The sequence below is a fragment of the Tursiops truncatus genome, chromosome 10 (genome assembly GCF_011762595.2).
Source record: "Tursiops truncatus isolate mTurTru1 chromosome 10, mTurTru1.mat.Y, whole genome shotgun sequence".
In the NCBI taxonomy this organism is placed as follows: domain Eukaryota; kingdom Metazoa; phylum Chordata; class Mammalia; order Artiodactyla; family Delphinidae; genus Tursiops; species Tursiops truncatus.
In genome coordinates this window covers 2464190-2477850 of record NC_047043.1, presented here as the reverse complement: position 1 = coordinate 2477850, position 13661 = coordinate 2464190, and the positions used below count along the sequence as shown (strand labels likewise).

The window sequence follows — 13661 nt, the reverse complement described above, 5'->3', positions numbered from 1 at the left end:
CACACATGCTCTCCAACACACGTGCCTGGGCACGCACACACACACACCACACGCCACTCACCCACACGACATACACCCAACACACACATACACAACCACCCTCCCCCAACGCACGTGTACACACACGCGCGCACACACAGCTCTTCATAACGTTCAGAATAACACCTCTAGACAATGCCCAGCCTGGCATGCAGAGCTCCCACGTCAGCTCCAACCCACTCACCCAGCCTCTGCTCCCACAAGCCCCCGATCCAAAGATGACACGTTTAGCCACTATTTGAAATGAGCCCATTACTTGCAGTGGAAGGAAGTTTCCCATGGAATACTTCGCGGTTGCTCGTCTGTTCTGTAAACAACAACAAAAGCTGTATATATACACACCCACACAGGTACATACACACAGACACGTGCGAACTAGATATTTTAATGCATTCTATAGGTTTCTATATGATATATCTGAATGTGCAAAGAAGGTGAAATTGCTCAAATGCTGGCTCCCCACCCATGTCACCTTTGGGACGGTGGCAGCGGTGAGGATGCTGTCGGCACCCCCGTCTCGGCTCTCAGCACAGCGGCTGTAACCCCTGATCTGCTCATCTGTCCCCGACTGGATGGAGGTTCTTGGGGCAGGGCCACAGCTTCATCTGCATGTTGTCAGGGGTCAGTGTGAGGCCGGGCACAGAGCCAGCGCTCAGGAACGTGTGTGGTGGAGCTGGCATCTCCTACAAGACACTGTCCTCAAGCGGGACCTGGGGAGCACCCTGTACTGGCGGGGGTGGTGGTGACAGCGTGCTCAGTGATGTGGGCATGGCCTCCAAAACCTGCATGTGCAAAGGTGTCATCTTTAACAGTGACTTGCAGGCAAGCTTCAAAGTCCTTCAGGCAGAATGCTTTTTTGGGTGTGTGTGCTTTCCTCAAGGCGCTGTGGACTCCTTGAAGACACGGAGCATCACGGAGAAGGCCAGGACCCTGATGGGGTTTCAGGCCTTAGGTCTAATTGCCCCCAAACTCCTTCCACCGCTAAGCCTGTCACAGTGTCCGATTCATCCCCTCGGGCTGCTGGCTCACAGCCACGCGTTGGAATCACCTGCGGAGATTGGTCCTGACACTGGAAGCTTCCACCAAAGAGTCTGGTTAATGGGCTGCGCTGGGCCTGGGCACCCATCTTTTAAAAGTTGCCCCGATGACTCTGATGGGCGGTTGGGACTGAGAACCTCGCTGAGGTACCAGGAGCTGCAGAGCCTCCCGACCCCTTCCCGGGTCCCCAGGGGCGTCTCTGAACCTGCTCCAGAGGCTCAAGTCATGAAGGCGCTGACAGCACCTGCTGCTACCTTCGCTTTAAAATCATAAATGAACAAAGTAGCTATTCAGAGGTTCCCTTTACTACTGGACAGCTTGCAGCTCTGAGAACTCAGGAGGGAGGCCCCGCGGCGGCCGTGGAGGAGGGATGGGACTTTGTCACCCGGTTCGCTGAGAACAGCAGGCCGCGCTGCCTCTCCTGGCAGCATTTACGTGATTCTTCATCTTAGTTTTACACTGTGTAATTCATGCCCGCAATGGGCCATTGGTTAAATCAACAAAGCATTTGGAATACGGACATTTAAATCCAAGTTTATGAAGAAAATAACAATCATTCCTCACATAAGCTTCCGAAATTTTACCAGTTATGTTCAATACATTGAAATTCTTACAGGATGTCAGTTCAGGATATCCAGACCATTGTCTAAAAGAGAAAAAACAGTAATCATTGTATCCAATTCCTTTTCCATTTATTGAAATTAAAATCTAACAAAAGAAACACCCTCTCCCTTATCATTTTGAAACAAAATATGAAAATTCTTTAAAAATTAAGTCCATGGTCCACTTTTTTTTTTTTTGTTTGCGGTACGCGGGCCTCTCACTGTCGTGGCCTCTCCCATTGCGGAGCACAGGCTCCGGACGCGCAGGCTCAGCGGCCATGGCTTACAGGCCCAGCCGCTCCACCGCATGTGGGATCTTCCCGGCCCGGGGCACGAACCCGCGTCCCCTGCATCGGCAGACGGACTCTCAACCACTGCGCCACCAGGGAAGCCCCATGGTCCACTTTTGATGCCCTTAACATGGTTAAATTTCAAGCTGCATTGTAATATTTGTTGTTTGCCCAAACCAAACACAATATAAAAATCATTTAAAAATTGGTTTGCCAAAAAACTGTGTGTTCGTTTTTGTATAAAATTAAAGTATGTTACATATCACAAGTCACTCGTGAAGGGAGAAAAAGTAAAAATGCATCTTACAAATTATGATCATCATTAATATTACATTAGAAATACTTTCTGACATCCTTTGATATCATATTGATCTGAAATAAGATACTAAAATTAAAATGACTTTTGGCGAACATCATATAAATTTTTTTTTAATATTGAAGGAGTTTTTTTACTTTTGAAGGAGTTTTCAGATTATATATTACATGAAAGGGGTGCATGGGTCAAAAACTTTGGGGAAATGACATCTCTTCCCCAGCTTGATTATTTATCAGAATTACACAAAGAAGCTTGTGGGCCCCTGCCCACCCCCAGCTCCATGAATCGGAGTCTCCAAGAGATGCTGGGGCACCTCTATTTTTTGTGGGGGCCCTTCTATTTTTAATAAGCACCCCAGATGATTCTGGTGATGAGCCTGGTGTAGAAAACGCCCATCTTGTCAGAAAGCGGGTCCCGAGGCAAAAAAAAAAAAAGCCGTAAGAGGAAGTGTCAGCTGGCAAAGCACAGAGTTGGCAGAAGGAGGTTTGACGTGAGTGTGGTCTTGCCCTGGAAGGTCTTAGAAAACCAGCCTGAAGACACTGAAGGGATAGACCCAGGATTGGGTGACAGTTGAACCTGCACATTACTGCAAACCCACAGACCCAGTGACTCGGCTCTGATCCCTCCCTTACCGTGGAACCTAGAGCAAGTCACTTGCCTCCGGCTCCTCAACTGTATAATGAGGATTAAAAAAAAAAAAATCAACCTCCAAGGATTGCGCTAAGGGTTAAACGAAATCATTTGGCCCCAAAGCAGCTAACCCTAAGTGAGAACGCAAAGAAATGGAAATGACTTGGAAGAGTGATTCTGACTCTGCCTTTGACCTACCTCAGCGAAATTCTGATTGTAGTTTTTGCAACTGCAATCTGTCTGTTGTCCTGTTCTTTTAGGGATGGACAGTTTCTTCATCGATCCCAGCTATCTGGGGTCCCACGCCGTTTCCGTCGGCTGACGCTTCAATCACTGAACTCTGTCTCCAAGGCTGCGAAATGGTTATTCTCTGGGCTGATCAAATGAAAGCATCTCAGTGAAGGGGGCCAAACAGTGCTGTATTAAGAGCGTAGTTCCTGTAAGGTTCTCCGGGTGAAGATGAATGTTCGAGAGAAAGGGGAGTTTATGCTCCAGCCTCCACTGAGCAAGCAGAGACGTTGGGCTGGGGGTCGGGGGCCACTCATGCTGAGATCTTTCATTTATTCTCCCCACAAAGCATGCTTTCATTTAACATCTTTCAGAGATGAAAATGTAATCGTTAGCTCAGCTTACAAATGGGAGGTGTGGTTCTAAAGCCTGGAGAATAACTCAGTGGAAGTACACAGGCTGGTGATGAGATTAGAGATGCGACATTCAGACATCGCACAGAATAAAATGCATATTCAGGAAGCTGGAGGTGGGGTCCCATGCGGACCAAAACTATGTTATGCAAATACAGTGTGTCTGTATTAGTCAGGGAAGTGATGCAAAACAGAAAGAAAGCAATCTCGAGGTCTTTGTGCTCCTTAAAGAAAAGATGCGGCTGCCAGAGCTGTCCCCCTGAGAGGATGCCTGGCTGTGCAGAACATGGACGGCTGGCTCTGGGGAGGCACCTGGGAAAGACCCCCGCCTGGCACTGAAGATGCAAACAAACGGCACACTAGGGTGAAAAGGGGGGAAAGAAGGACACGGTTATTTTCATCTTTATCCTTGTCGTTCACACAGTCACTCTCAATCTATTGTGAGAGCTGACTGTGTTTCCCTATCTCTTCCTTTCTTTCAGACACAATGCTCTTGACTGCTGAAAATTAGTGTGCGTTTCAGCAAAACTCTTACGGCAAAAGTTTACCATGTGGTGTTCATTCTTTTCATCTGAAGAATGAAATTGGAAGTTTGGGAAATTCCTGTTCATAAAGTAACATACCCATAGCTTCTCTCCTTGATGAGTGTTTCCACTAGTCAACAAGCTAACTAAATCCAGGACAAGACATGTGTATGTGAATTTTATAAAGAGAACAGGAGGTATTTGCTATGACAAATTGAATGTGCTGCTCTAAATTTACTACACAGGTCCCACACGGGGGCCCCTAGAGATATCAATCTGTAAGTGAGCTCATTACCACAGAGAAAGGTCCCTTAAAATGGGGGAGAAAAATTGGTGCAGAAATGAACGGTCTGACGTCTGGCTGTGCAGCAAATACCCCGAGCCTTATCTCCAGGGTGCATTCTAGAAAAGGAATGGACAGCATGGCCATCTCCTAAAAATGAAACAGGGCTCTAAAGAGCTCACACCGATTACAGTCAGGGATGCGGCAGCTACTGCTTCCAGTCTGCCACAAATTTCTTCCACTTTGAAATTAAACCCTGGTGGCATTAAAAATTGATAGATGCACTCATCAGAGGTACCTGACCAGCTTCTAGAATATCATCTTCCCTCTCTCCCAGTCCTCAAGAGCCAGGAATTCCTGATCTCTCGGGCTAACAAATCTAAATTTAAAAAAACATAAAGGAAGACTCACAGACATAGAGAACAGACTTGTGGTTGCCAAGGGGGTGGGGCTGGGGGAGGGCTGGACTGGGAGTTTGTGATTAGCAGATGCAAACTAGTATATATAAGATGGATAAACAACAAGGTCCTACTGTAGAGCACAGGGAACTATATTCAATATCCTGTGATAAACCATAATGGAAAAGAATAGGAAAAAGAATATACATATATATGTATAACTGAGTCACTTTGCTGTACAGCAGAAATTAACACAACATTGTAAATCAACTACAGTTCAAGAAAATTTTTAAATAAATAAAAATAAAAAACATAAAGGAAAACCCAGACCACCTGGTTACTTCTCAAGATCCAGAGGGATTGTTTATCTTTTCTGAAGAAGCACCAAAAGTTCAGACAAATTCCTGCTCATTTTGGTGCTGTTCTCACTAGATTTATGACCCGACAATAAAAAATCTGTTGAATCAGTGAAGGAGTGAGTGGTGAAAAGAGATGGACAGGTGACAAGGAGGGATTTTTACAAGGAAAGGGAGATTGTGTTGATGAATATCTAAAAAAATTAAATTGGAGGGGTGAAAAAAATGACACGTAAAAAAAATAACTGCTTATTTGGGTAAAGAGTCCTAAGTTTTGAACCTGGATTTATAATCAGTGAACTGAAAAGAAAAAAACAAAAAACCAACCAAACAGAAAAAGCCTTCTCTTGAGATCACCAGTAAAGTCACAGAAGCTTTTAGGAGTTTCATTTCCTTAGGAAGTGTGCTCATTCATACCACGTTGTCATAGAAACATTTTTTTAAGTGTTTTCCGGCCATTTTGTTGTTTCACTAAAGAAGCAGGGGACCACCAAGTACTGGATTCAGAGGAGACAGAAAAGTTCCCTCCTGCCCACTCCCCACAACTGAAAGAATTCTGGACCAGTTCTTTGACTTAGGAGTTCCCGGAAGTGCCTTTTGTTTGAAAACACTGACTGTTCTCCCAGCTGGGAGCCAATTCAGAGGAAAAGTTCAGCTATTAAGGAAGAAACCTTGCAGGCAGAAGGAGGTGGACGGTGCAAGCTTCCTGTACGATGCAGCATCTAACGCGTGATCATTTGGAATATGTGTAAATATTTTTACCCACCTTATTAAAATGCTTTTAATTCTAGACTTGTATATAACAGTTAAATGGTGTAAAAAATGGTCTAAATAATGTTTTCCTGTGAGCCTATGACTTAAACAGGGTATTCCCAGATTCCATGTCATTTTCCCCGATGGTCATCCTTCCTCATTTCTTATGCCTCTTGGGGTGAAATGAGCAGCCAGAGAAATGGGAAAATGAGGTGATTTAGGTAATGCTCGGTTTCTGCCCCAAATCCTTAGCTGTCAATTTCATTCTTTTATTCGTTGTTTTGGAAGCCACTTCAAATACTTTTTGGAAGGAAGTTGTTATAATAAGTAATTGAACCCTTGGTATGTGTTTGTATTCCAGGAAGAATTGCATTTTTCTAACATGGGACTTTAAATTGTTGGGATAAATTGGAAAACAGTCTCCTCAATTCCATTTGCTCTCAGTTTGAAAGATACTGACTACATGTCAAAACCCGTTTCCCCGGAAGCGATCAAAAGCAGCAAAATTAATCACCAAGAGCTATTATCATTGAAGACTAGACAGTGCCTAATATCCAGGAGGTCACGGTTACAGGGGTGAAGTACGTGGAGATCATGCAGACCTTGGCCATTTGCCTGGAACAGGGCCACACCGCCACCCAGGTAGACCAGTTGTCCCAGGGAGATGGCCTTTAATAAAACCATCCTGCAAGGGACAGTGCGGGCTCCACCATAGCAGCTGCTATGGGCGGAGTCTGTCTTTCAAATGCGGTACACTAGCAAACCCAGAAAGCAATCTCACTTACTGTCAGACCGGGATCTGCTGACATTGAACTTGGAGGGTTAGGAGTATAATCAGACTCAAAGGAGGTGCCGGTGTGCTGACCTGTAAATAGATTATTAACAAAGAGCAAAGCTTGACAGAGCGTCTGCAATTGCTTACCTTCTAAACTGCGCTCTGCCCAGAGTTGGACATCAGACTAGCACTGGTTTTCTAGAATATATGTGTGTATATATATATCTATATATCTATCTATCTGGGGAGGCGATGGAGGACAGAAAGTCCCTCAAGCATGAACGTGCCACACACACGCTCTCCTCTCGCTTAGAGGGTCAATACAAGCAACTTAAACAATTTTAAGTAAGGAGGAAGCAAACGTTCCACACGTCCTGAGCTCATCTTCAATCACTGGCCCGAATCGGATGCTTTCGGAAAGCAGTGGTCCCTCCATCTCTTTAAAAATTTATTTACTTATTTCTTCAATCTTACGACTTCTGCTCTGGGCCAGCTGAGGCCAGGTCATCTGGAATGTTTGCGTTCAGGAGCACTTGGGAAAAGAAACTTCCATTATTTTCCTGTCTGGGTGAGGGTCAGAACAATTCACCATAACAACGAATACAAATGTACTTACTTCTGTAAAAGTCAACTCCTTGAACCACGGCATGGGCATCTGTGCCGTTGCCCTGAGCCTTTATTCTGGTTTCAGTTCACTGAATGCTTTGTGCCTGTTGAAGCCCCATCAGTGAGGTACTCACAGTCCCGAGATGACGGATAGCAGAAAGTTGACAATAGCTGAAATACTTGGGATGTGCAGACAACCGAGTGAAGTCACTCGGGCTGCCACGTGGAAGTCAACATCCAGGCGGATCAGAGAGTCAGAGAGAAGAGACTAAACTCAGAGGCTCTATGAACATGGCCTTGCCCGCACTGCGCCCATCTGGGAATGAAAATACGAACGTCCACAAAAGCCAAAGAGGAAATCAGGATGTGGGTATCAGCCTTAGAAAGGAGGGTTGGGCTTCCCCGGTGGCGCAGTGGTTGAGAGTCCGCCTGCCGATGCAGGGGACACGGGTTCCTGCCCCGGTCCGGGAAGATCCCACATGCCGCGGAGCGGCTGGGCCCGTGAGCCGTGGCCGCTGAGCCTGCGCGTCCGGAGCCTGTGCTCCGCCACGGGAGAGGCCGCAGCAGTGAGAGGCCCGCGTACCGCAAAGGAAGAAAAAAAGAAAAAGAAAGGAGGGTCACCTGTGACTCCTGTGTATGATAACTTCAAACATGATCTTGATGGACATCTCCTCTCATTTCCTTAGACTCACACTCAGGAAGAACTCGAATTGTCGTGTCAAAAAGGCGAAGAGAAACAAGGGTCTCCCGCCCCAGAAGGATGCTCTTGAGATTCCAAAAGGAAGGACACAGTGGGGCAGGAGAAAGAGTTTATGCCTTGGAAAGAGGGGAAAGGAAGAGGCTGTCACCTGGGGGTGTGGCCAGGAGCGTGGCAGCAGGGATGCTCTGGAAGGTGGGTGCAAAGTGAAGTGGGAATCCGGAATCCGGAGGACAAATGGCTGCCGGCACACCCCGCCCCGTGGAAGCCACGCCCATGCGATGGCCGGTGGTCAGGAGCTGCTCGTTCTGTCCTCACCGGCTCAGGAGCCTCATGGACCCCTGCCTGCCCCCTGCTGTGGACAGGATGCCCGCCTCTCCAAACACCTGCTGAGCCCCCGAACTGCCCCATATTTCCTTTCTTAAATGGCCCAAATCATATAATTTCCCCCCAAAGTAGGTCCTTGCTACTCAGTAATGCCGTCGGGGACAAATCAAGCCCCTCGATGTGGGTGAGACTGAGTGGCCAAATACATCCTCCCTTTACAAATTTCTGCTCCTTTCAATCAAATTTATAGACACGTACTTAGTCCACATCTTTTCAGAAACATCTGCATAAAGTGAGGGGCAGTGGGATTCAGCCCTGGTCTTCTTACCTAGGGATTCTCTCTCACCTCGTGCTAAGTGGCCGATGGTGTGAGTGGATACGGAAGCTGCACAAAACTGACGGGAGGCCGGGGCATATAGATATGATCGGATGTCAAAGGATGTGAACATCGACCCAAACCTCCCCCCTTGATTTCTTGAACAAGCTGGAAGTACCTCCGTCTCCTTTTCATTCACTCATAGAATGAAATGTGCCCAGGGTACCAGTCTAGACTCTGGGTTGTGTGATGCAACCAATGCAGATATACCCAGGACAACATCTCTACCCCCAGGAGCACGAATAACTTTACAACCAACATTCGCTACAGTTAATTGATCATTATTTACTGTAACGTAATGTTTTACAGTATGTAAATGTAAAAAAAATTTTACACTGAGAAGTGTAAAACTCCAGCAGCCCTTCCCAACAGGATTATTTCATGCTGTGACTAAGACAGATAGTCTTAAACAGTCTTGGGTTTTCATTGAGTTTTCTCAGCATCACGTTAAAAAATGGTGACTTAAGTTTATGTAAACACCTCAGCTGCAGCGGGGAAGTCTGTTACTCAGGACTTAAGCAACAAATTCCGTCCTCAGAAAAGGGGTATCGTGGAATGGTATTCCGGGTGGCAAGAACCCACAGAGGTGAGGTCAGTGGATATGAGATTAGGATTCCTTGCAAGTAACAGGGATGAGAAGGAATACATGGACGAAAAGACAAATTCAGAGAGAATTCACCTCCCAGTGAGGCGCAGTGGTCATCTCCAGCCCAACCTTACTTTATAGTCTGGAAACGGAGACACTGAACACAGTGACTGATTACAGTACAGCCAGCTCAGCGTCTGTGGTGATAAAGCAGAAGTGACCAAGAGAGAATCTGCTTAGATGAACTTTTAAATTTCCTTTGAATTACTGCAGTAATGCTCGCCTATTGCATTAAATTTGGAAAACATGGAAAGCGCACAAAGGAAAATAAAAAGTCTGTGATCCCATTCCGAAGAGATGATCACCATGAACCCCTTTTAGATGGCTTGATGCATGGAATTTGGGTCTCCAGGAAAATACGGATTTGATGATAAGACTATGAAACCCTCCCAAACGTCTCATTGCTGGGAATCGGGGGACGGCGGCGTTTTGGTGGCTCAGTCATTCGTGTCCCTCACTCACCTTATTCATTCAGCAGATATTTAGTGAGCATCTATCACGTGCCAGGCACTGTGTTAGGCACTGGGTGTACCAGTATGTACCAGTATGTACCAGTATGAAGGAGACGGTCATTGTCCCTGTCCTCGTGGGGATGACATTCCAGCCAGGAAAACATAATTAACGCTTAGTTACAATCATGAACAGTGAGGACACTGTGAGATGGCAAAACGGGTTGCCCGACACCAGACTTGCTTTGTCTGGTTGAAGCTAGAATCAACCTTGCTACTCAGAGCGGCCTCTGCAGAAAATGAGCTCCGGGGCCTCCTGGGAACTTGTCAGAAATGCAGACTCTCAGGCCCCACCCACTGAATCAGGATCTGCTTTTTCACAACTCCCAGGGGATTCGCAGGCCTATTAGGGCTTGAGAATCACTGTTCTAAAGGATGTGGGACTCCTCAGTCCAGCGGGGCATTGGGGCAGGTAAGGCCCACTAGGCCCGCGAGCCTGACACCCACCGTCCGCATAGGAGATTCTCTGGAGCCAGCAGAGGAAGCCAGTGCGGCTGGACCACAGCCGGAGGAGGCTGTGGGGTCAGCCGGGAGGCCTCGGTCGCGGCCAGCCGTGGGTCCAGGAGCACTTCAGCCCCTTTGGGAGCCCCAGTTTCCTCACCTGCAGGGGCAGCTCTCCTCCCTACCCCTGAGGGCTGACATGAGCGTCTGTGCCGAAAGCATTCACAGCGCTGAGGCCTCACCACTGCTTTTCATTTGATGAGGGAGGAACGAGAGCTATGTTTGCGGGGCCTTCACTGCCCCGCCTCCCGTGGGCGGAACTCAAAGTGAATTATTCCTCAGCCATTAAAAGGAACGAACTAATGCCTTTTGTAGCGACATGGATGGACCTAGAGATTGTCCTACTGAGTGGTGTAAGTCAGACAGAGAAAGACAAATGTATGATATTGCTTACCTGTGGAATCTTAAAAAATGGTACAAATGAACTTATTTGCAAAAGAGAAACAGAGTCACAGATGTAGAAGACAAACTCATGGTTACGGTGCCGGGGGAGATAAACTGGGAGACTGGGATTGACATATACACACTGCTATATATGAAACAGATAACTAATAAGGACCTATTGAAGAGCACAGGAAACTCTACCCAACACTGTGTAATGACCTATATGGGAAAAGAATCTAAACAAGAGTGGATGTGTTTATATGTATAACTGAGTGACTTTGCTGTACGGCAGAAACTAACACAACATTGTAAATCAACTATATTCCAATAAAAATTTTTTAAAAATCACGGTGCCCCTGTTACTAGTTTACCCAACTCATCACAAGCACAGGCAGTGATGCAAAGGACACTCTAGCTCCAACTTTGCATATGGCGGCGGTAGCATGGGGGTGGGGTGGTTACGAATTGTGGAACAGGTGTGGTTAGGGCCCCGCTGCGGCCAGGAACGCCTCCCCAGCCCCGTCTAACCTCCTGGCTTGAGCCCCCAGCTCCCTACCATGTTTTCTGATGCAGAACGAGGGGGACACGGAGGGTGACCTGGAGTGACCACCAACCTTTGCTCTTTCTTTTCTTAACTGTGAGTGTTAGGGAGCAAGGACAGAACTTACAAAACAACCTAAGCCCAAACAAAACAGCCACAGGAGAAAAGTAAACAGAAAAACGATCGTCCCGTCCAAGTAACGGCCTTGAATTTCATGAAGCCTTTCTTTTATTCCCATTTGTTACTCTTAAGAATCAGATTAAAGTATCTGGTTTCCCAAGCGCTTGCCTACAACCAGGGCTCCTCCTCGGACACACCTTTGTAATTCTACCCACCTTGGCAGACAGGCAGGTGACCCAGAGAGCTTTGTTCCCCGGTTTCACATTGTATTATGTAGCCTCAGGCACCAGGCTACCCAGTCAGCCCGATTTACAACCTGAAACCACTCGTCTTTTCTGTGTCTGTTCCTGACGTTTACGCAACACAGGTCCTCAGAGGTGTACCAGCACCCTGCCTGCTCTCTATCATTTTATTTGTCCTCACAGCAGACATGGACTTCTTATATTTTTTGTGTTCAATTCCTGATACATGGAGAGGCAAACCCAGGCAAAGAGAGTTCAGGTGCGCCGTGTGAGATGATACACTGGACTTGGTGGCTGGGCTGGACTAGAAGTTCTAGTACTTACGTCAGAGATTCTCTCATCACCGTCATCATCTAATATTTAAGTAACAGAAAAAGCCTGAGAAGAAAAGCTCACTAGGACCTAATCCCACTTCCCAGAGTCAAGCACTGGGCACACGCTGGCTCTTTACTTCCAAACTCCCACAGTGCCAAGATACCCCTTTAAAATGTTACACAAGTAATACGTGCATCTTAATTCAGAAATGTACACAAGGACACTACAGATACAGCAGAAGTCCCTGCTGACACCTTCCCATCCTGACTTTGTTCACTACCCCATAGGCACCTTGAAGGATGTGGCAGGTATCTTTCCATTTAGTATTGTTTTGTCATATACGTCCATATAACTGTGCTGTACCCACAGTCATTTTCATTGACGGTTTTCCCACTGACATTTTGGTTTTGAGATCTAGCCACACTTTTAGGACTGATTCATCTTCTGTGGCTGTAGAGTATTCTGTCACACGTATGTACCACTAATTTATTCATTCCACTTTTTAAAAGTATTTTTAATTGAAGTGTAGTTGATTTACAATGTTAATTTCTGCAGTACAGCAAAGTGACTCAGTTATACACACACATATACATTCTTTTTTCTATTCTTTTCCATTATGGTTTATCCCAGGATATTGAATATAGTTCCCCGTGCTACACACTAGGACCTTGTTGTTCATCCAGTCTATATTCCATTCCACTTTTGATGACCACTGAAGTCCTTTCCACTTTCTCACCGTGGCAAACACTGCGCATTTCTCTAAGTGCCTGTGTGGAAATGTTTCTCGGGACTTACTCCTAGAAGAGGAATTGTTGGGTCACAAGAGGAATTGCTGTGCACTTTCAGTTTCAACAACAACGGCCAAATTGCCTTCCAAAGAGCTTTTTCCAACCCGGACGCCCCGAATCAGCGCGCGAGGGTACGTGTCTCTCCATAAGCCGGCACAAATTCCTGTTCTTGTCAGACTTCCCCGAGTATAATTTTCCAAAGTTAAATATGACTCTCACATCTTTCTACAAATATGGCATGCACATGGGCCAAAAGTTTACTCACCTCATTAACTAATGAGGACGTCTGTAAGATGAAAAAGCTGATTCAAAGACCATTTGGGGAAATGGGTTTACAGAGTCCTTAACCTATATTAAAATAAGATTGCTAGGCTAGATATAAACATGGTTAATGTCCTACAGGGAAATAATTATAACCTTTGAAGTTACCTTTTCTTTGGGGCAAAGATTATTTGCATCTCTACCAGGCACAAATCTACAAGTTGGTACATGACCTTATAGAGACTCAGCTTTTCATTAATAGTAAACAGCAACATCAAACAACAGAAACTTCTCCTAGAAAAGTAAGTAATCCTTGAGCTTTTAAACAACGCTTCAAAACGAGGTTGAAAGGAGCGCCATCCTTTTGGTCTTATTTTCAGATTTTGGATAATTTCTCTTAATAGATTTTTAAAAATCTGTATCAATGCAATGGATTAAAAAGTGGCAGTTCATTGTGTTTTACTCGGAATTTCTGTAATGATTAGTGATTTGGGGCCGTTGTTATTTTTACTCTCTAGTTCCAGGTCTCTTTAACAAACAAATATTGCGGACAGGAAATAGCTTCCTTCTCTTTAGTGACCAGAGTGCCTGGCACAACTGAAGAGCAGCCTCACGAAGTTAGGTCTCCTAGGCAACAGGGAAAAGGAGACCTGATTGCTCCTAGGATAGATTTATTGGATGCATAAAAACACCTTCACTGTGG

The 13661-nt window shown here is 45.9% G+C and overlaps 1 protein-coding gene across 1 annotated transcript in view; it reads right to left on the bottom strand.

The window, feature by feature from the left end:
• Positions 1 to 404: 404 nt before the first annotated feature.
• LOC117313783 (uncharacterized) overlaps positions 405 to 13661 on the bottom strand; it is a 14781-nt gene continuing 1524 nt past the window's right edge. The window contains exons 3-4 of the mRNA XM_073810207.1: positions 3114 to 3915; positions 405 to 1723 (exon numbers count right to left, since the gene is read on the bottom strand). Of these exons, the coding sequence (XP_073666308.1) occupies positions 3729 to 3915 (187 nt within the window). The 3' untranslated portion in view covers positions 405 to 1723; positions 3114 to 3728. The remainder of the gene's footprint in view (positions 1724 to 3113; positions 3916 to 13661) is intronic.